This window comes from Cherax quadricarinatus, chromosome 74, assembly GCF_038502225.1.
Source record: "Cherax quadricarinatus isolate ZL_2023a chromosome 74, ASM3850222v1, whole genome shotgun sequence".
Taxonomy (NCBI): Eukaryota; Metazoa; Arthropoda; class Malacostraca; order Decapoda; family Parastacidae; genus Cherax; species Cherax quadricarinatus.
Genome location: NC_091365.1, coordinates 10,134,270 through 10,158,953, shown reverse-complemented (window position 1 = coordinate 10,158,953; position 24,684 = coordinate 10,134,270). Strand labels below are relative to the sequence as shown.

The window sequence follows — 24,684 nt, the reverse complement described above, 5'->3', positions numbered from 1 at the left end:
AGGACCTTTTTTTGACTTCTGAGAAGTAGAGGGACGATTGGGAGGAGGTGTCGTATGAGGTCTCGTCGATACTGAGGCTTGTGAGGGAGAACACGAAGAAGCGAGAACAGACTGAGGCGTTGAAGTAGGGATGTCTGAGCCTAGGACAGCAAAAGAATTTGATACAGGAGTGACTATGGGAGAGGTAACCACAGAGGAGGTTGCAGAAGATGGGACCCCAGAAGAGGGGGGACGTTTTGAAACACGGGAATAAGAAACACGAGGTAGTCTCCCTTGGAGGCGGAGATGAGAAACTGCCATGGCATAAGGGAGACCTTCTGCCTCTTTGAGGTAACGGATTTCCCGCTCATTTAAGTAGACTTGGCAACAGCGAGAGTACAAAGGGTGAGCCTCATGACAATTAAGGCAAGAGGGAGGTCGACTGCAAGACATATTAGAATGGTCATCGGCACCACAGACTGGGCATTCGGCTATGGATCTGCAATATTTCGCTGGATGGCCAAATTGCCATCAATTTCTACACTGCTGCGGTGTAGGGATCACCTTTCGAACTTGTAACTGATGTCCTGCCACATAAACTGAGGATGGGAGTTCATGGCTGTCAAAAGTTAAACGAGCCACATTGCTAGGGTATCGTCTCCACCCGCGGGCAGGAAGAACATAAGTGTCTACCTTGAGGATTGGGAGATCTTGGAGTTCCAGCTGTTCAAGAATGTCATTGCCACATGTCTGGAAATTTTGTTGAACTATGGTATGGGGCAGAATGACGGTACCACTACAAGAATTGAGGGAATGATGTTTTTCAATAGTGACAGGAACAGTATCTATATGGGAAAGAAGAGAAAGATCATGAGCTTGGGTAGCATTCTGTACAGTGATGATGCGCGTACCGCTCTTAAGAGCATGAAAAGAAATATCTTTACCAACGTGGCGTAGGAGTGCCTTGCCAATACTGTGGTCGGAAAGATAGGTGGTAGAGGAAGTCGGTCATAAAGTGAAGAATTTAGTCCATTGTGCAGTCTGAAACTGAGCGTGGAAAGGGAGTGAAAGATGTGTCGATCTTTTCTGAGAAGAACGAGAAGGTGGAGAAGTATCATCAGCAGGTAATTGTCGTTGGCGTTTAGGCGTGGGACCAGAGTTGGTCCGACGTGGAATGGGCCAGCGATTCAAAAATTGCCGCACCGTAGAGGGAGAGGCCGGAAGCATAGTCAAAGAAGAGCGGAGGTCAGATAAATCAAAGGAGTCAGTCGAGTCCTCAGTACCTGAAGCGGGTGAGGAAACAGCACCGGCAAGACGTACAGAGGCATGAGGAGTGTCCAAAGAGTGGTCCAAAGATGAGGCGGGGTCAGAACAGGGTGCGGTATCAAGAAGGGGCCCAGGGGTACCAGGTTCATGGATTGGGTTCTCCATGGTTAGGTTACTTCTTTCTTTTTGTTTTTAAGAAAAAAAAAGAAAAGAAAAATAAAAAAAAGAATAAAAAGAAGGGGGGACAGTGGAGGGATAGTTCCTAGGAGGAATGAAAGGGCCAGAAATCTCCCTCCGCACCCAAGAGGACCTCAGCCCCGCAAGTAGCGTAGATGCAGCATGGAACCCGTGCCATACCCTACCCATCATGCCAGTAAACCAGCAATCCGGGATAGCAACCTCACATCTGCCGAGCTACCTCGGTAGACAAAAGAGAGGGTGGCCAGATATCCACCACAAAGCATACCTCCTTCGGCCACCACCCCCGGAATCCGAAAGGTGGCTTCCAGAGATACACCCGTCGCCCGAAAGACACCCAAAGCCACTCTCCGGGATACCGGAGAGGGATCGGGACATCCCCAGGTGATCCAGATTCCACGGCAAACTACGCCACCGCCAAGAACCTCAACGGAATGGGATGGACCCCGGTACCCTTTCCGCTACCTAGGAACTAGCGCACCTGTGGGAAAAATCCCAAAGGCCAAAAAGAGGAAGGGCAAAAGGGAGGGGTGGGGAGGGGGAGGAGGAAAGGGAAAAGGGGAGGATGGGATAGGGAAGGGGGGATTGGGGGGTAATTAGGTTCGGTCTGAGGAAGGAGACCGACAGGTCTAATTCCTCAGACCAAGAGCCTCTTCACCACAACAAGGAGCCCCCCTTGAAGAGGACTGCATTTTTAAAACTATTCCAACCCTCTTCAATTCCCCCAGTACTCATACTCGCACCAGCCCACCTTTCTGCCAATAGTTGCTTATATCTCACTTATATCTGCACTTATCACATTACTAAATCTCTTCAATAATTCTTCCTGTGTGTGGGTTATTTGTGTGTTGTTCCAGTCACGGTATTGTGTCATTGTCATTGTAATCTTTGTGTTTATTACAAGTGAGATGATCTTTTACCTCATTCTTTTCTTTCCTCGGTTATTGATTTTGTATAACTGCAGGTGCACAGCTCCCACTATCTTGGATCTGTGGGAGTCCATCTTTCTCTCTCTATTTTTTTTTTTTTTTTTTTTTTTTTTTTGCCATGTTGCTACTGTATGGCTTATTTGGTCCTGGCTTTTTACCCCTTCTTGTTTTGTTTTGTATGAACATGTTCTTATTTTGTTTAATGTAGTTATTTTCTTGGTACAATTCATTGAATATGGTTACTTATTCACTTTTTATGTTTCCTTTAATTTTTCATTTTTATTAGTAAGCTCAACATCTGTTCTTAACTGTTTATTTTGATATTCCTCCAGTTTTTATTTATTTTTTTTTTTTGCTGACTGATGTTGAAGCCTAAGGATATTGTTTATTTTCAGTTTGTGTGCTGCATCTGTGTCAATCTCAAATTTATGCAATGTTTGCAGGTTGTTCAATGTAACTCCTCTTAATGGCTGTTTTAACTCCTAGTGCTTTTATCAAAATTAACACTGTTCCAAAAATTTCTATTAATTAACCCTTAAACGGTCCAAATGTATATATATGTTCACTCGAGCAGCGCCCTGAATATTTTGAAAAATAATTTTTTTTTATTGAAAAAAAAGAGCACATTTTTCTAAGTGTTATAGGATAAAAAAAATTTTTTTTAGGGTCAGTATTTACCGAGATATGAGGCCCAGAAGTTGGCACTAGATGCTCGCTTGACAGCAACATCGACTCCTGCAGCTTGCAGAAGTGTTACTGATATACCTTTTTTTCTATTTTTCATGTTATTTTATGTAATTTTTATGTTCTGATAATTACAATTTGTAGGAGTTCTTGTCATTTCATAACCAATCTTTGTTCTGACACTAGTATTAGGTACTGAAATTGTACTCAAATTGTCACACACTGACAGGTGGACATTTACACCTGCCTTGGTCATTTACTATTGTCTTGGAATATAAACAAAGTATTTATAAGTCCCAGCAATGTTTTGGATATGTGGAAGAGGGACGGAGGGAGGGAGAGAGGGAGGGAGAGAGAGAGGGGGGAAGGGAGGGGGAAGGGAGGGAGAGGGGGAGGGAGGATAATAATAATAATAATAATAATACGTAATAATAGTAATACATAATAATAATAATACGTAATAATATGTTCCCTTAAAGCATGAAAAACAAAGTCCACCCCTGACAGTGACATGATAAGGGGAGATAACATCTGATAAGAGCTGATGTTTGATGAGCATACACAAGGGTAGGGGAGGGTGCAGCTGATAAGAAAAGATTAGATGACCATCCCCCTCACTTTGTTTTTGCAGGCACACAACCATTTCTGTCTGTCTATTTGTCTGTCTGTCAAGCTCCCTGTCTGTCTATCCATCTAGCTCTCTGTCTCAGAGAGAGCCACAAGACTGTGTCATCACCTTGACTCATCTTCAAGCAGAGTATAGCACTTTGTCTGGATTTTTGGGTTATCCTAGGTAATTTATACTACATATACTTGTATTTATGTGTACCTGTGAGACAGACAAAGACAGATTGAAAGAGATAGACAGAGACAGACAGACAAAGTCAGAGACAGACACAGACAGACAGACAAAGCCAGAGACAGATAGACACAGATAGACAAAGACAGAGACAGATAGACAGAGATAGAGATCGACAGACCCTAAACTTGGGGTTAACATCACTTTCCTCTTAAAAGAGAAGTGTTAATATGACATTATATCAGTGAATCCTTGGTGTTTGCCACACTGTTTGCTCTAGCTGGCACTCAATTTAACTGGTGCTCCCACAAGGTACTAAGGGGTCCCAGATTTTTTTAATACTGCACACACCGAGTGTTAGGACCAATTCTATGCTGACCAGGCATCTCAGGCCAATCGTGCCAAATTTGGAGGCAGGAAAAATAAAACGTATATATACGTTTGGGGCACTACGCGTAAGAACGTATATATACGTTTGGACCGTTTAGGGGTTAAGAGTTTCTGCCAAAGAAAATAATTTTGGACAGATTATGCTGTCTGTGCTAGATCCATCAAAAACTCCATTAAGGACCTCTGTAGAAAATATGAACAAAAATATATAAAAAAAAAATTATTATTTGAACTGAAGATAATACCAACAATATTCTTTGATTTTTTACTTTCTTACTTTTATCCTCAATTTCTCACAAACACTTGTATCTTTGTACTAATTATTATGTTGCTAATCTTTCTGAGGTCCAGTGGTACTCATGGATTCCTATACCTTTGATTCTCAGCTGTGGGACCTTTATGCTTCATTCAAAGATCTCATTGTTATTCAAATTCATTATCTCATGTACTGGAAGTAGGCTACCTCCTCTTTTTGTGGATCACTGCTGCTTCTCTCATTGTGATCTTTGCTAGCTGTCTTCCTCAGAACTTGGGGACCTTGAAATAGTAAGCCAGCACTTTGCATTCAAGGATCTATCTCTATATCTATCTCTACATCTATCTCTATATCTATCTCTCTCTCTCTCTCTAGCTATATCTCTCTATCTATATCTCTCTCTCTCTCTTTGATTTCTCACCCATCCTTCTATTGTGCAGATATCTTCTTAAGCCATTTCATCTCCTGCTGTCCTGGATTCCCTAATCATCAGTGCTCCACTTCTGTTTTCAGGTCTTCATGAGTTCCCCATCAGCATCAATGGGGCACCTTATACTTCAAGCTTCCCCTTTGTCAGGCACTTAATAGATGTGTTAATCACTGTCAGGAGTGAGCCCCCATTCTACCTCTGGTGTCCTGGATGATTTCTTCCTCAGACTGGATTTAGCTTAGTTTTCTATAAGGGCTGCTCTGGCAGGACTTCCCTTCCCCACTGATTTTTTTCTTTAAGCACATTTTCATCATGCTGGTGGGCAAGGGGCCATAAATCATGGAGGGGGACAACACAGGATGTGGGGAGGGAGGGGAATTCATAATAACAATAATATCTTTATTTCTACAAGTACATATACAAGGTATACAAGCCTATACAAAGCTGCTTGTTATGCAGAGCATTTCGGGCAAATTAGGTCAGTTTTTGTCCCAGGATGCAACCCACACCAGTCAACTAACTCCCAAGTTCCCATTTTACCGATGGGGAACATAGACAACCGGCATAAAGAAACAAACTCAATGTTTCTACCCTTGCTAGAAATCGAACCCAGAACCTTGCCATGTGAAGTGAGAGCTTTAGCCACCAGGCCAAGGTCTCCCCATTGTTCATTAAAGCAGACTCTTCTTCCCTGTTAGGTCTACTCTCCACCCCATTTGCCTTGACTATCCATTAACAAGAAAGACACCCTTGGCCCTCTATGACCGCGGGTTCAATCCCGGCCGGGGGTATGGTTTAATCTCCACTTAGCATGTTTTCTTCATTACTGGTGAATGATCCCTTATAATAAATGTAAGATGTGCAAAGAGCCCTGCTGGGGGGGGGGGGGGGGAAGAGGTGAATCTTGATATAAATGACGTTTGTCATTTTTTCTTTTTAACAAGTTGGCTGTCTCCCACCAAGGCAGGGTGACCCAAAAAGAAAGAAAATCCCCAAAAAGAAAATACTTTCATCATCATTCAACACTTTCACCTCACTCACACATAATTACTGTTTTTGCAGAGGTGCTCAGAACACAACAGTTTAGAAGCATATACGTATAAAGATACACAACATATCCCTCCAAACTGCTAATATTCCGAAACCCTCCTTTAGAGTGCAGGCATTGTACTTCCTATTTCCAGGACTCAAGTCCGGCTATATAAAAAAATCCGGTTTCCCTGAATCCCTTCACTCAATATTACCCTGTTCACACTCCAACAGATCATCAGGTCCCAAGTACCATTTGTCTCCATTCACTCCTATCGAACACGCTCATGCATGCCTGCTGGAAGTCCAAGCCCCTTGCCCACAAAACCTCCCTTACTCCTTCCTTCCAACCTTTTCGAGGACGACCCCTACCCCGCCTTCCTTCCCCTACAGATTTATACACTCTCCATGTCATTCTACTTTGATCCATTTTCTCTAAATGACCAAACCACCTCAACAACCCCTCTTCAAACCTCTGACTAATACATTTATTAACTCCACACCTTCTCCTAATTTTCACACTCCGAATTTTCCGCATAATATTTACACCACACATTGCCCTTAGACAGGACATCTCCACTGCCTCCAACCGCCTCCTCACTGCTGCATTCACAACCCAAGCTTCACACCCATATGAGAGTGTTGGTACTACTATACTTTCATACATACCCTTCTTTGCCTCCACAGATAACGTTTTTTGTCTCCACATATACCTCAACGCACCACTCACCTTTTTTCCCTCATCAATTCTATGATTAACCTCATCCTTCATAAATCCATCCGCCGACATGTCAACTCCTAAGTATCTGAAAACATTCACTTCTTCCATACTCCTCCTCCCCAATTTGATATCCAATTTTTCTTTATCTAAATCATTTGATACCCTCATCACCTTACTCTTTTCTATGTTCACTTTCAACTTTCTACCTTTACACACACTCCCAAACTCATCCACTAACCTTTGCAATTTTTCTTTAGAATCTCCCATAAGCACAGTATCATCAGCAAAAAGCAATTGTGTCAATTCCCATTTTGTATTTGATTCCCCATAATTTAATCCCACCCCTCTCCCGAACACCCTAGCATTTACTTCTTTTACAACCCCATCTATAAACATATTAAACAACCATGGTGACATTACACATCCCTGTCTAAGACCTACTTTTACTGGGAAGTAGTCTCCCTCTCTTCTACACACCCTAACCTGAGCCTCACTATCCTCATAAAAACTCTTTACAGCATTTAGTAACGTACCACCTATTCCATATACATGTACTTGCAACATCTGCCACATTACTCCCCTATCCACTGCCTTTTCTAAATCCATAAATGCAATAAAAACTTCCCTACCTTTATCTAAATACTGTTCACATATATACTTTCAATGTAAACACTTGATCTACATATCCCCTACCCACTCTGAAACCTCCTTGCTCATCCGCAATCCTACATTCTGTCTTACCTCTAATTCTTTCAATTATAACCCTACCGTACACTTTTCCTGGTATACTCAGTAAACTTATTCCTCTATAATTTTTACAATTTCTTTTGTCCCCCTTCCCTTTATATAAAGGGACTATACATGCTCTCTGCCAATCCCTAGGCACCTTCCCCTCTTTCATACATTTATTACACAAAAATACCAACCACTCCAACACTATATCCCCCCCTGCTTTTAACATTTCTGTCATGATCCCTTCAGTTCCAGCTGCTTTACCCCCTTTCATTCTATGTAATGCCTCACACACCTCCCCCACACTCACATCCTGTTCTTCACTCCTAAAAGATGGTATACCTCCCTGGCCAGTGCATATTCTATGTATTCATATTCTATGTATTCTTCTTAAGTCTCAAACATTCATGTTTATTTCTTATCAAAATGTAGTACTATACCTAATATATACACAGTACTGTATTTCTGTACTTGGTTGAGTCCAATTACCCCTTCTCATTCTCACACTCCAACTTTATACTGCTACAATTCCCATATTTCCACTCTATGGTCAGTGTTAATTTAGGCCAGTACAGCTGGGGTAAATACAGAGGTGTCAACCATTTGCCTCCAACCCTCCAGGAAACACCACTCAAACATTCCTCATTTGTATTAGCAAATTTTTTTCTGCTCTTGTTCTCTACTTACGTAAATCAGGCTTGATCCAAAAATTGGAAATGTAGCTCTAATTCCTGTGACAAAGAGCCCTTCAGTATCAAGTATCCCTTGAAAGGCTACTATTTTTTTTTTTACAATATTAAATTTACTGTTTGTGAATGTGGTACTGTTGAATGGCACACTCTTTTTCACCCCATTACAATGCTTTGGATATTTAACTTGTTGATGTTGAAACATTTAACTTGTCATGTTGAAATAATTGATCTTGCCATGATAAAAACATTCAGCTTTTTGATATGAAAACATTCTACTGCCTGGGGCTCTCTTGTTTGGTGCATCCCTGAGTTTGGTGTTCCATGGTTAGTTGGTGCTGTAACCTTGGTTCTATGTTGGAGCCCCCAAACATCAGCATTATAATAATGTATTAAGTATATGAATACGAGGCCAAGCATATATTCTGGGAAGTCACTAGACCTGCTACAGTAAACAAAACCAACATCTTTCATCAAAGGTAAGCAGTACATGTATATTTCTATCTTACACTCAATTTCAGTACAACAGTGCAAAATATACAGTATATAGCCAATGGAAACCCTCAGCAAAACCACTGGCTAAAACCTAAATAGCTAGGATAATCAGTACAGCATCAGGGAGTAACCAATACAGTGCGAGATACAGCCATATTTCTGCCACATTGTTGGAGCTATCACAACATTTATATCCACCAGGCATGGAAGTTGTACCTTAATCTATAAAATATCTGCTATTGTAAAAAAATAAAAGCTGATTTCTAAACAGAAAAATAACTAGTTGATATTTAGGAACTTATAGGGTGAAGAAAGAATTAAAAGAAAACAAAAATACTGATAAAAATTCATCTTTAAAAAATTAAATGAATAAAAATATATAATAGCTTACTAATTCTCTTTCACTACAAATAAATATGCAACAAGAACTGTCATCTTCATAAAATAAATATATATATATATATATATATATATATATATATATATATATATATATATATATATATATATATATATATATATATATATATATATATAATATATATATATATATAAAAACATTTGCAATATAAAAATGTTCTTTTTTTTTCTATGAATAAAGTTCTTGTGATTTTACAGAAGCTCAAGAAGATAAGTGAGCAACTGGCAGTACAACCTCCAGACCTAGTAGCAGGCAGAACAAACCTTTCTGGTCCTGTAGTACTCGGCGCCCAAATTCTCTGCAGCCGCCTGCGCCTGATTGCTCACTAGTTTCTGGTGAGGAAGCCTATCATCAGCTCTAAGCTTTTGGGAAGTGTGAGCTCCTATATGAGAGAACATCCTACGAACACAAGGAGAAATGGCATGGCCAAAACAACTCTTGGCCAGGGCCAAGACGACAGTCAATTAACTGTGTGCTGCCATACAGCTGAATTTTCATTTCACTTTCAATGGGTATGAAAATTATGGTTTGAGATAATTGGTGCAAAAGAGTTAGTTTTAATTAGTATAAAAGGAGAATAAGAAAACTTTCAGTTAAATTTATGTTAGACAGGGCTGGAAAAATTCTTAGCTCTTAAAAAAAAAAAGAAAACTTTGAAACAAAAATAACACAAACACTAAAGCTAACTTATGGGCTTTTATAACTGATACTTCAAGTAAACTCTTGTGTTTTCATATTTATAATTAACAGATAACATCTGTTTAGAAAATCATGTTTTATATATGAAGGTCATTATTAAAGAGCAAGTGCTTAGAATATAAGTGCAGTGGACCCCCGGTTAACGATATTTTTTCACTCCAGAAGTATGTTCAGGTGCCAGTACTGACCGAATTTGTTCCCATAAGAAATATTGTGAAGTAGATTAGTCCATTTCAGACCCCCAAACATACACGTACAAACGTACTTACATAAATACACTTACAATTGGTCACATTCGGAGGTAATCGTTATGCGGGGGTCCACTGTACTTTGATGTAAGAAATAATAATAAATTCATGAAGTATTTCTGAAGATTAGTAAAGAAATGCAGAGCTTGAGTGAAGTTGAAGGATGAGAAGAGTCTGAACATATGACTGATGATACTAGATGGTTTGCTCATAGACAGAAGAGGGAAAAATTAGAGATAAGAAACATACAGTGGAACCTCAAAAATCGAACGTATCACATATCAAACGTTTCGAAAATAGGACCATTTTTCGGACAAACTGTGTCCCTATTATCAAACGCGCCCCTATTTTCGGACCGCCGGGTACGAGACCTGTCTGCCGCCCACTCCGTCCGCGTCCCCGCGCAGGTGCCGTGAGCAGTTTAGCTTTGTTTATGCTTGAGTGAACACTAACCTGCGCTCTCATTCACGCATTTTACGATTATTTCTTTGTGTTTAGTGCTTGTGGGACTGTGAAATAAGCTGCCATGGGCCCAAAGAAACTTGCTAGTGGTACCCCTGTGGTAAAGAAAGTGAGAAACATCATAGATGTGAAGAAGGAAATAATACAGAAGTATGAGAGTGGTGTGAGACTTGTTGAGCTTGCCAGGATGTATGGGAAAAACAAGTCGACCATCGGTTCTATCCTGTCAAAGAAAGAACAAATCAAGGAAGCTGATGTTGCGAAAGGTGTTAATATAGGGAGAGGATGAGGTGCCTTCTTCAAAGATTAAGGAGATTTGTGCCAAGTGGAATGATGTCCCAATGTTTGTGCAGAAGTACCACCCTGAGCAAGCTGAAACAAGCCATCTTTGCAACAATTTCAGTGACAGAACCATGTCCCATTTTAGGGAAATGTTAAAGAGGCACCAGAAACAGAGGACTGTGGACAGTTATTTTGTGAGACAGGGGTCCAGTGACTCTCAAGCTTGTCCTAGTGGCATTAAAAGACAGAGAAGGGAAGTAACCCCAGAGAGGGCTTTACCTGAAGTCCTCATGGAGGGGGATTCTCCTTCCAAACACTAACCCCAACTCCCTCTCTCCTCCTCCCTATCTTCCAGATGCCATCACCATCTTCAATAAAGGTAAGTAAAAATGTTATTTTATATGTATTACTATACATAATTAAAAACTATAGTATTTGTTGTATGTAAAACTGTAATTAATCTCTATAAAATGTATTTTTCGTGTGAATATTTTTGGGTTTCTGGAACGGATTAATTGTATTTCCATTATTTCTTATGGGAAATATTGCTTCGAATTTCAGACTTTTCGAATTTAGAACTAGCTCCTGGAATGGATTAAGTTCGATTTTTGAGGTTCCACTGTATTAAAATGTATGATTTGTCTAGAAAATTTTGCAAACATATATGATAAATACAATGAGTTTACATAATAAGTTTTTATTTTGACAACTTTTCACTAAACATTCACCAAAATGTCATCAGAATAAAGATTTCCTCTGAGAACTTTTTGTCTTTACCACATTAGGAATCAGTTGTCTATAAGGCAGGTGGAAAAATACACTCCTTGGAAACCCACGTTAAAAAAAAGTATGACAGATAATTAGGCTAATAGATATGTATTAAAGGATAATTTTAGACAATGTGACATTAAGTTTTTCTAAATACTCTGGCTAAAATCATGAACATGAGAAGGAGTGTAGAATATCTAGTGATGGTGGAAATGTAATTATCTGTTTCAGTGCTAATAGAGCTAAAACAGTAATTAATGTAAATGCTGTATGCTGGATGTTAAGGCAGACAAATCTGACTGAATGGAACATGCTTCACTTGCATATACATGAAAATAGATGTTGTGCTAATTTCACAATACATAATGTGAAACTCAATAACAGAAAACACTCTATTAACAGAGTCAAAGAACCACTAGGTCTTTGTCTGTGCTAATAGTAGTTTTCTAAAATAGATGTATTGCTGGTGTGTTTTATTGCTGAAGGCTAAATAAACCACTGTATGCAAGAAACTTTTCAGTGTCAAAAACAATCTGAAATATAGATAAATGCATGAAAGCCCATAAGGTGCATATGATTGGTGATATCCTTCTATACAGTTAAAACAGTTTTGGGAAGAAAAGTAGGAAACAAATATAAAAAAAGTGAATAAACTAATAAGCCCATTAAAAATTTTTACTGGCCATTGGACAAGGAAGGACTGTAGGTTATGTCCAGCATGAAGATTAATGAAAGCGTTTGATTAATAAACTATTTCTTTTTAAATGTTCTAAATTATTTAATTAATGCAGGATTATTGTTCACATTGGTTTTACTGGGAAATAAGTAGATTTTATTACAATCTTTTACACATTATTTATCATAATTAAAAATTAAAGGTAATATGTAATAAAATTTTCAGCATTTGTCTATATACCTGTAGTTCCTGTTTTTAGAACTTTTTAGCTGTTGGTTATTACCATTATTTTATGATGTAACATTTTTAGGCTGCTTTTGTGAATGCCTCATTTTTTTATATTTCAAACACTGCATAGTGTATACAGAGTACAGTTAATACAGTACTTCAAATTCAAATTCAAAATTCAAATTTATTTATTTCTTTGCTTAAAATGTTTAGCAGTTATATATGCATACCTTATTGTGAATGTAAAGTAAATCACAATAACTTGATAAAAAAATCTTAGAAAAAAGATGAACCTCTAAAAAACTCGAAAACAAAATATCTGGCACTGTACTGAATAGCTCAAATGACTCCTGTTCAGAAGCAATAACTGCTATATAATAAAAGTACACAAAGTGGAGCTTAGGAAACTTTAACAATGATAATGTTTTACTTGTACAACGCACCATCTTCCAAGTCAAGGACCTGATGGTTTTGAAACTGCCCGTTGCACGGGCAAAATGTTGTCATTAATAAAGGGTCCTAAAATGCACTTCTCTTTTTAAAACACTATCAGCATTCCTTTACCACTGCTATTCCTTTACCAACTATACAGTGGTCCCTTGAGTTATGATACTAATCCTTTCCAGAAGATGTACCGTACCTCCACACTATCATAGCTCAAGTCTCAAGATACATAGTTTTATGGTAATTCATTCCAAGACATTGGAAGTGAAACTTTTATCCCACCTTGCACACTGTCAGAAATATCTTGCAGCTACAGCTGCTCAAAATATCAACATGGATGACAGCCAATAAACTTACACTGACAAAACCTACTATATTATGTTTGGTAGCAGAGCAGGCTGCGCAACTTAACATTAAGATCGACAGCACTCTAATTGCCAGACATAATGAGGGCAAATTCCTACGCCTATACCTCGACAACAACGTGAATTTCAGCACCCATATCCAACACATATCAAAAATAGTATCCATAACAGTTGGGATCCTCTCCAAGATACGATACTATGTGCCACAAAATGCCTTTCTCACACTATACCATTCACTCATTTATCCATACCTCACCTATGCTATCTGTGCTTTGGGATCAACTGCAGCAATACACCTAAAGCCAATAATAACTCAACAAAAAGCCGCAGTAAGAATAATCACTAAATCCCATCCCTGGCAACACCCTCCCCCCCCACTCTTCACAGATCTAAACTTACTCCCTGTTCAGAACATCCACACTTACTACTGTGCAATCTACATATACAGGACCTTAAATTCCAATATTAACCTTCACCTAAAATGCTCTCTTGATAGTTGTGACAGGACCCACAGGCATAACACCAGACACAAACATCTCTACGACATTCCCCGTGTCCGACTAAACCTTTACAAAAATTCAATGTATGTCAAAGGCCCTAAAATCTGGAACACCCTACCTGAAAACTCTAGAACTGCAGACACATTCATCACCTTCAAAACTAGTTAGAAAACATCTTATCTCCCTGATACACCCTGTCAACTAACTATATAAAAAGGTTAAGAATTAATCTAAGTTTGCCCGAAATGCCTAGCCATGCTAGGTGTTCTAGTGGCCCCCTCTGTAATTAGTATTTTATTACATGTAAACCACACAATAACCAAAATCTGTAAACCCCACATTGTAATCCTTATAGAGAATAAACTTTGATTGATTGATTGATTTAAAAAAATAATTCACAAGCAAGTTTACTCCTTCCTAGTGTCTCACAATATATTCAACCCTTGCCTGCTTGTTTTTTGGCTGAATATAAGTACAAATGATGCAATTATAAAAATGCCTGAGCTGCTTTGTGCAGCTCTTGAAAATAATGAACATCCTTTGTGCCTCTTTCATTACAGTGGACCACAACATCCTGCACCTTAAACTAAAACATTATAGCGTCAGAGGTCATACCCTGGCTTACCTAAAGTATTTTCTTAGTAACTGGCACCAGTATGTTTCCACCAACAGCATAACCTCGTCAACTCAGCCTGTCAACATAGGAGTGCCTCAAAGCAGTGTTCTTAGCTCTTTGCTCTTCCTCATTTACATCAATTATAATCTCTCCAACACATCTCATCTCCATGAACTTATTCTGTTCACAGATGGCACAAGTTTTGCTCTCTCCTACTCAAATCCAACTACTTTCAGTGATAATGTTAATGATGAGTTCCTAAGAACAGCTACATGGATGACTACCAACAAATTCACCCTTAATAGTGACAAAACCTACTACATGATGTTTAGAAAGAGAGCCTCAAATATCCAACATAATGATCAATGGTTTTTCCACTGCAAGACACACCACGGGTCAATTCTTAGATCTACACCTTGACTGCAACTTGAAATTTAATACCCACATCCAACACATAGCCAAGATGGTCTCCAAAACAGTAGGCATCCTTTCCAAGATACATTACTATGTACCTGAAACACTACTACTTACATTGTACCACTCTCTAATCAACCCTTACCTCACCTATGGTATGTATATGTCCCTGGGGATCTACTACACCAAATCACCTGAAACCATTAATAACCCAACAAAAAGACACTGTGTGGACTATCATCCATTCTTGTACCAGAACCCCCCTCCCCCAACTCATCAAAAGTTTGAACTTACTTAATATATAAATTTTTCACCTACTACTGTGCCTACTATATATAAAGAATATTTAACTCAAACATAAACACTCCTCTGTAACTTTTCTATGATAGCTGCAACAGAACACAGGCATACCAGAAGACACAAAACCCTTTTTGACATCCCCCGTGTCTGAGTCAACCTAAGTAAACTCAATGCGCATAAAAGGCCCTAAATTCTAGAAGTCATTGCCTGAAGCATCGAATGGCTCCCCTATCTGCCAATCAATTCAGGTCTATGGTTAAAAAGCACCTCATCTCCCTAACTTAACTGAAACAGTAATATGCTATGTCAAACAAAACCAGCTCCTCCAATTCTGTCCATGTTCTTCTTCCAGTCTTCCTTAAACTCCCATAGAAAAATGGTTACATATCTTGTCCCAGTGTAATTCTACTGTAAATAAGTAACTTCCTGTATCTTCATTTCTATTCAATCACTATGAGACTGAATCCATTTGAAGTAATAAGTCATACTTTTGAAGTTGTACCATTTATTCATTAGCTACCTTTCTTTTTGTACATATGACTAGTTAACTTCATAAGAAATCCTAGTAAATAGTCTATGTCTAAAGCACATAACATTTAAGCATTAGAATTAGTTTGCCTGAAATGCATTGCATACTTGTGGCTTTCTTCTGCGCCTACCAATGTTCTACAACATGTAAACTACATTATCTGTACTGCACTTGCTTGATAACAGCAGAGATGGATATTTGCAGAAAGTCATGCCAAAGCACCAATGCACTGATTGATTTCCAGAAAAATGGTATTTACTGCACACTTTAGGGGCCATGATACTTGTTTATGTGGAAGACTGTGTAATTATAACACATATGCAGTTATGAAGGGTAAGTAATCCAGAATTAATGTGAAAACACCTGTAAAACGTTCAAACTGATGAGGAAACAAACTGCAGCACAGTATAAACTCTGCTACTGGCTGAGATGCTACCACAGACATTCAACTCGTTGCTCAATGGCTGCAATGACATCCTCACAGACCCATCACTCCTATTGGCTCAGATGCCTTCGAAAATGCAAGGCACTGGATTGCTGGTTGGCTAAGGCCCACCCACACAAGAACTAATGCTTCTATTGGCTCAAATACTGCCCAAGAGGCAAACTACCATATCACTGACTGGCTGAGGATGATGCGCTCCGATCATAATGAATAATAATAATAATATAATAATAATAATAATTTTTTTTTTTTTTTTTCAACAAGTCGGTCGTCTCCCACCGAGGCAGGGTGACCCAAAAAAGAAAGAAAATCCCCAAAAAGAAAATACTTTCATCATCATTCAACACTTTCACCACACTCACACATTATCACTGCTTTTGCAGAGGTGCCCAGAATACAACAGTTTAGAAGCATATACATATAAAGATACACAACATATCCCTCCAAACTGCCAATATCCTAAACCACTCCTTTAAAGTGCAGGCATTGTACTTCCCATTTCCAGGACTCAAGTCCGACTATATGAAAATAACCGGTTTCCCTGAATCCCTTCACTAAATATTACCCTGCTCACACTCCAACAGATCGTCAGGTCCCAAGTATCATTCGTCTCCATTCACTCCTATCTAACACGCTCATGCACGCTTGCTGGAAGTCCAAGCCCCTCGCCCACAAAACCTCCTTTACCCCCTCTTTCCAACCCTTTCGAGGACGACCCCTACCCCTCTTTCCTTCCCCTATAGATTTATATGCTTTCCATGTCATTCTACTTTGATCCATTCTCTCTAAATGACCAAACCACCTCAACAACCCCTCTTCTGCCCTCTGACTAATGCTTTTATTAACTCCACACCTTCTCCTAATTTCCACACTCCGAATTTTCTGCATAATATTTACACCACACATTGCCCTTAGACAGGACATCTCCACTGCCTCCAACCGTCTCCTCGCTGCTGCATTTACCACCCAAGCTTCACATCCATATAAGAGTGTTGGTACTACTATACTTTCATACATTCCCTTCTTTGCTTCCATAGATAACGTTTTTTGACTCCACATATACCTCAACGCACCACTCACCTTTTTTCCCTCATCAATTCTATGATTAACCTCATCCTTCATAAATCCATCCGCCGACACGTCAACTCCCAAGTATCTGAAAACATTCACTTCTTCCATACTCCTCCTCCCCAATTTGATATCCAATTTTTCTTTATCTAAATCATTTGATACCCTCATCACCTTACTCTTTTCTATGTTCACTTTCAACTTTCTACCTTTACACACATAATAATAATAATATAATAATAATAATAATACTAATAATAATAATAATAATAATAATAATAATAATAATAATAATAATGTATGCATTAATGCTTTATGTTTGAACATATGAACTCCAGCAAGGGAGATGCAATACCAGGCTATAATGCAATGCCTCATATCATCATCATCATAATCATAATTATAATATAAATTTTTTAATACATCAGCCATTTCCCACCAAGGCAGGGTGACCCAAAAAAAAGGAAAAATCCAAAAGAAAGAAAAACTTTCATTATCAGTCAATACTTTCACAATCACTCATACATAATCACTGTCTTTGCAGAGGCGCTCAGATACGACAGTTTAGTCACTCCAAACTGCCAATATCCCAAACCCCTCCTTTAAAGAGCAATCACTGTACTTCCCAACTGCAGGATTCAAGACCGGCTAACCGGTTTCCCTGAATCCCTTCACAAAATATTACCCTGCTCACACTCCAACAGCTCGTCAAGTCTCAAAAATCATTTGTCTCCATTCACTCCTATCTAACACGCTCACGTACATTTGCTGGAAATCCAAGCCCCTTCCCTTGCCCACAAAACCTCCTTTACCCCCTCCCTCCAACCTTATCAAGGATGACCCCTACCCTGCCTTCCTTCCCCTACAGATTTATATGTTCTCCAAGTCATTCTACTTTGTTCCATTTTCTCTAAATGATCAAACCACCTCAACAACCCTTCTTCAGCCCTCTGGCTAATACTTTTAGTAACTGCACACCTCCTAATTTCCACACAATGAATTCTCTGCATAATATTTACACCTCACATTGCCCTTAGACAGGACATCTCCACTGCCTCCAGCTGCCCCCTCGCTGCAGCATTTACAACCCAAGCTTCACACCCATATAAGTGTGTTGGTATCACTATACTTTTGTACATTCCCTTCTTTGCCTCCATGGATAACGCTTTTTGTTTCCACAGATACCTCAATGCACCACCATAGGCGTCATAAAAGGGGGGGCCACCCCGGGTGACACCATTTAGGGGGTGATACCATAGAGCCTCTAAAGAAGGTGACACTAATGACCAAAACTATGCTGCAGCAACCTAAGAGAAAAATTCTTCGTTTCTATACATTATAGCCTATTATAGGATTACAAATACAAACAGGCCTGTATAGGGAAAATCATTGATTTTGATGATGTGATAGATGATTTTGCAGGATTGAAGGCAAGGAAATGAAATATCATATTCTTTGAGATGTTACCTGTACTCAAGGTTAACTCGGAACTAGTGTTTTTCTTTATTTTTCCATTTTTTTTCATTGTTGAAGATGAATAAATGTAGGATCTGTTGCCTATACTCAAAGTGGTATTTGAGTATATTTTTCCTCAATATTATTACGATTATTTATTTTATCATTAATAAAGTTCAGTTTATGACCTTTAAACGTTCTCATTGTTAAACATTAGTTACTGGTCATGCAGCAGTGATGTAACTGGAGTTTACTACCCCCATACCCCCACCCTTGGATTTCATGGGGGTGACACCAAAGATGCCACCCCGGGTGACACCAATTCTAGCGATGCGTCTGTGCACCACTCACCTTTCTTTCCTTCAATTCTATGGTTAACCTCATCCTTCATAAACCCATCTGCTGACAAGTCAACTCCCAAATATCTGAAAATATTATCTTCTTCCATACTCCCTCTCTCCAATGTGGTATCCAATTTTTCTTTATCTAAATCATTTGATACCCTCCTCACTTTACTTTTATCTATGTTCACTTTCAACTTTCTACCTTTACACACCCTCCCAAACTCGATAATAATATTAATAATACTATTAATATAATAATAAAATACACTCATAATAAAATACTAGTAAAATAATATTAAAATAATAACAAAAATAATTTTTATTTCTACAAGTATATGATACGACTATTATAGACCTAGCTGACATCAATGGCATATTACTGTATATAGAAAGCCCCTAATTATGCAGAGCATTTTTGGGAAACTTAGGTAAATCTTGTTCCCCAGAATGTGACCCACAACAGTCTTACCATTGTAAGCATATCATTTCTCCAATTTTAATCGCAACTCAAAACAAAATTCCTCTATTAGGATAAATTGCAACTGCAATTTATTTTAACTCCAGGGACCACTGTATTTGTAAATAATGTACAGAACATAAAAAGTCACTTTGAATTGGCTATTAATTCAAAGCACTACTGTTCATCTATTTCATACTGAACCTAAACTTTATTACCGAGAATTCTTGTATATAATGAAGAGATTTATGATTCTGGATTTTGCTATGAAACTTTCTTTGTTCATTTTGCAAAGGCCATCTAACCTAATACACAAATCTCCTATCCAACCTGAAAGTCAATTTATAAATAAACAAATGGTTGTGTTTTATTTTTGCCAACCCATCAATGAGACAGTTTCAATGATGAACTTTTCTAATACTTACATGTGACAAGGGTACCTTTTAAGTGGATGATGCAAGGACATAACCATTGTCTTTCAAAATAAAAATAAAAATCTTCAGAGAAAATATTACCAATATAAATAAAATAGTATTGGTTATATTTTCCACTCTTTACCTACATTGTTTTCAGGACTCATGGTGAGCTGAATAACAAAGATTGTGATGATAAAGGCCATAAAAAATTGTCAAAAAACTGTATTTCAAATTATAGTACAAAGAAAACCATAGTTATTAAAACCTTTACAGATTTTAGAAAACTTTATTGTTAAAAATCACCAACCTACCTCTCAAAGGAGAATCAACAGATGCCTTTTTCAAGAAAATTACTTGAATGAGCATAAATTTATGGAAAAAAAAAAAAAAAAATAAAAAGTTCGAAAATTTGAGAAAAAGATATACGTATAGCAAAAAAGAGAAAAGCCTCTTATAATATAAAGCTGAAAATGCCTAATTTTTTTATGCTAATTCCTTCATAACAGTGGGTGTGTGAATTAATGAGATTGTAAAACAAACAGGAGTTATGTTTTATCATAGAATATGTATTAATTATTTTTTAGAAACTGTATAAAAATTACACAATTAAATTAATTTTTTATTACTACCTAACATTTAATATTAAGTTTACTACACTGAAGACCGAAAGAACTCTCTTGGGCATTATCTTTATCAGGAATATTAATATCTTTATGAGGGATAACAATAACAAACACTGTCCTCGTGTTTCTACAAAGTTAAAAAAGTACAAGAATCTGGTAATTACCAATGGAAAAGTATGCACATGAGATGAAACCTTTCATGTTTTTTCTTATAATAATATTTAATAATGGAAAAATACTTACATTGACTTCTGAATAGACGATATCAATGAAACTGCCAAGGACAATGACGAAATCAAACACGTTCCAGGCATCACCAAAGTAATACTGCAAATTCAGCATAAAGTGATACAAACATTAATTACATACACCTAGTTACACCAATAAGAATGACTTCCTCTAGCCATAAAATGACCAATTATTTATATTACTGAAGAGAGACTAGAATCACAAATAAATGTAAATTTTTAAGCATATACAACAATGTTCAATTTAGTCAGTAAAGTAAAAGGTGGCACTGTAGGATCAGGAACAAGTAACAGAAGCAATTAAAATTAATCTTATAAGAAACATGGGTAAGACATGGATACTTTAACAGATTATTTATATAACTCTTCATGTACAATACACATAAATAATGATTACAATTATATTAACACATTGGCCATCTTCCACCAAGGCAGGGTGGCCTGAAAAAGATAAACTTTCACCATCATTCACTTCATCACTGTCTTGCCAGAGGCATGCTTACACTACAGTTATAAAACTGCAACATTAACACCCCTCCTTCAGAGTGTAGAACTTCCCATCTCCAGAACTCAAATCCAGCCTGCCAGTTTCCCTGAATCCCTTCATAAATATTACCCTGCTCACACTCCAATAGCATGCCAAGTCCTAAAAACCATTTGTCTCTATTTGCTCCTATCTAACACGTTCACGGATGCTTGTTGGAAGTCCAAGCCCCTTGCACACAAAAACCTCCTTTACCCTGTCCCTCCAACCTTTCCTAGGCCGACCTCTACCCCACCTTCCCTCCACTACAAATTCATACTCTCTCAGTCATTCTATTTTGTTCCAGCCTCTCTACATGTCCTAACCACCTCAACAACCCCTCCTCAACCCTCTGGATAATAGTGTTGGTAATCCCACATCTCCACTGCCTCCAGCCTTCTCCTTGCTGCAACATTCACCATCCATGTTTCACACCCATATAAGAGCATTGGTATAACTATACTCTCATACATTCCCCTCTTTGCTTTCATGGACAAAGTTCTTTGTCTCCACAGACTCCTAAGTGCACCACTCACCTTTTTCCCCTCATCAATTCTATGATACACCTCATCTTTCATAGACCCATCCGCTGACACGTCCACTCGTAAATATCTGAATACATTCACCTCCTCCATACTCTCTCCCTCCAATCTGATATCCAATCTTTTATCACCTAATTTTTTTGTTATACTCATCACCTTACTCTTTCCTATATTCACTTTTAATTTTCTTCTTTTACATACCCTACCAAACTCATCCACCAACCTCTGCAACTTCTCTTTAGAATCTCTCAAAAGCAGTGTCATCAGCAAAGAGCAACTGTGACAACTCCCACTTTGTGTTAGATTCTTTATCTTTGAACCCTACACCTCTTGCCAAGACCCTCGCATTCACTTCTCTTACAACCCCATCTATAAATATATTGAACAACCATGGTGACATCACACATCCTTGTCTAAGGCCTACTTTTACTGGGCAATAATCTCCCTCTCCCCTACATACTCTAACCTGAGCTTTGCTATCCTCATAAAAACTCTTAATAATAAGACCTCTACAGGAACAACTGGGGACAAAATGTTTTTTCTTTTTTGACTTTTTAGCAGATAAATACAGAAGGGGTTTTCTAGCTGCTTGCTCCTGGTATTTTAGCCTCTTTTTACGACATGCATGGCTTACAGAGGAAGAATGCTATAGCCCACTACCCCTAAATCTCTTTGGCCAGACTTAAGTCATGGAGATGGAAAGGGCAGTGCCTGCATTCTGAAGGAGGGGTTACAGTCAGAGGAGAAATCTGGTCGTGATGTTAGCACATTCTGGAAAGACGCAATTGAGTAAATGTTAGTGCACTAACGTTTTTCTTTGAGTCATCCTTCCTTGGCAGGAGATGGCCACTGATGTAAATACTATAACATACTGTACCTAGACAGAAGCCTACATAAGGACTGGACATAAAAAGGTTCAAGTGAAAAGCACGTTAACCAACAGAACATCACATTACAATCCAAGATGAAAATATTTTGTATCTAATTCCTACAAACATTTTTAAGAGTGAAATTCATTTTTTTTTTCAACAATTCGGCCATCCCCCACCTAGGCAGGGTGACCCAAAAAGTAAGAAAATCCCCAAAACGAAAATATTTTCATCATCATTCAACACTTTCACCTCACTCATACATAATCAGTGTTTTTGCAGAGGCACCCAGATACAACAGTTTAGAAGCATATATAAAGATACATTAAAACTGACCTGAAATAATATAATACACTCCATATAGAATATAACATCAGGGCCCCAATTATATATGTACGTATATACCATCCTATTACACATCCCTCCAAACTGCCATTATCCCAAACCCCTCCTTTAAAGTGCAGGCATTGTACTTCCCATTTCCAGAACTCAAGTTCAGCTATATAAAAATAACCTGTTTCCCTGAATCCCTTCACTAAATATTACCCTGCTCACACTCCAACAGCTCGTCGAGTCCCAAAAACCATTCGTCTCCATTCACTCCTATCTAACACGCTTGCTCAAAGTCCAAGCCCCTCCCCCACAAAACCTCCTTTACCCCCTCCCTCCAACCTTTTTGAGGATGACCCCTACCCTGCCTTCTTTCCCCTACAGATTTATATGCTCTTCATATCATTCTATGTTGATCCTTTGTTTTTTTTTTTCAACAAGTCGGCTGTCTCCCACTGAGGCAGGGTGACCCAAAAAGAAAGAAAATCGCCAAAAAAGAAAATACTTTCATCATCATTCAACACTTTCACCTCACTCACACATAATCACTGTTTTTGCAGAGGTGCCCAGAATACAACAGTTTAGAAGTATATACGTATAAAAATACACAATATATCCCTCCAAACTGCCAATATCCCAAATCCCTCCTTTAGAGTGCAAGCACTGTACTTCCCATTTCCAGGACTCAAGTCCGGTTATATGAAATAACTGGTTTCCCTGAATTCCTTCACTAAATATTACCCTGCTCACACTCCAACAGATCGTCAGGTTTCAAATACCATTTGTCTCCATTCACTCCTATCTACCATGCTCACACACGCTTGCTGGAAGTCCAAATCCCTCGCCCACAACACCTCCTTTACCCCCTCCCTCCAACCTTTTTGAGGACGACCCCTACCCTGCCTTCCTTCCCCTACAGATTTATACGCTCTCCATGTCATTCTACTTTGATCCATTCTCTCTAAATGACCAAACCACCTCAACAACCCCTCTTCAGCCCTCTGACTAATACTTTTATTAACTCCACACCTTCTCCTAATTTCCACACTCCGAATTCTCTGCATAATATTTACACCACACATTGCCCTTAGACAGGACATCTCCACTGCCTCTAACTGCTTCCTCGCTGCATCATTTACAACCCAAGCTTCACACCCATATAAGAGTGTTGGTACCACTATACTTTCATACATTCCCTTCTTTGCCCCCACTGATAATGTTTTTTGTCTCCACATATACATCAATGCACCACTCACCTTTTTTTCCCTCATCAATTCTATGGTTAACCTCATCTCTCTCTTATTCTTATCCTTCATAAACCCATCTGCTGACACATCAACTCCCAAATAGTATCTGAAAACATTCACTTCTTCCATACTCCTTCTCTCCAATGTAATATCCAATTTTTCTTTATCTAAATCATTTGATACCCTTATCACCTTACTCTTATCTATGTTCGCTTTCAACTTTCTACCTTTAAGCACCCTAAATATGCACTGTATTCCCAACCTCACTCTCTTCCATGCATGTTTCTTTTCATCTTCCTTTCCTTTCATCTCCCAGCTGAATGTGGCTTGCAGCTGAAACACTGCCAGTAATTTCAACTATTACTTTATTTGCCTTGCAATAACTGTACTTACAAACTGGTAATCACTCTCGCTCACACATGTACGCAATCACACCAACTCTTACTTGTGCTCCCTTACACTCTCGCACAAAACTATGCACCACATCAACACAACCCCAGGTAGTCATAAATGAGCGAGTCCATCAATTCTTTTTAGAATTCATAAACTAGGTTTCAAAATATGATAC

General features: G+C 38.4%; 1 protein-coding gene across 15 annotated transcripts in view; it reads right to left on the bottom strand.

The window, feature by feature from the left end:
• Positions 1 to 24,684, bottom strand: part of LOC128700135 (Ca[2+]-channel protein alpha[[1]] subunit D) — a gene marked incomplete at its 5' end in the record, with an annotated part of 794,286 nt that overhangs the window by 319,323 nt on the left and 450,279 nt on the right. For 12 of the 15 annotated variants that reach the window (XM_070100780.1, XM_070100771.1, XM_070100781.1 and 9 more), the window contains 2 exon segments: positions 9,282 to 9,350; positions 20,601 to 20,684. In XM_070100780.1, coding sequence (XP_069956881.1) covers positions 9,282 to 9,350; positions 20,601 to 20,684 — 153 coding nt within the window. 15 annotated transcript variants of the gene reach the window in all.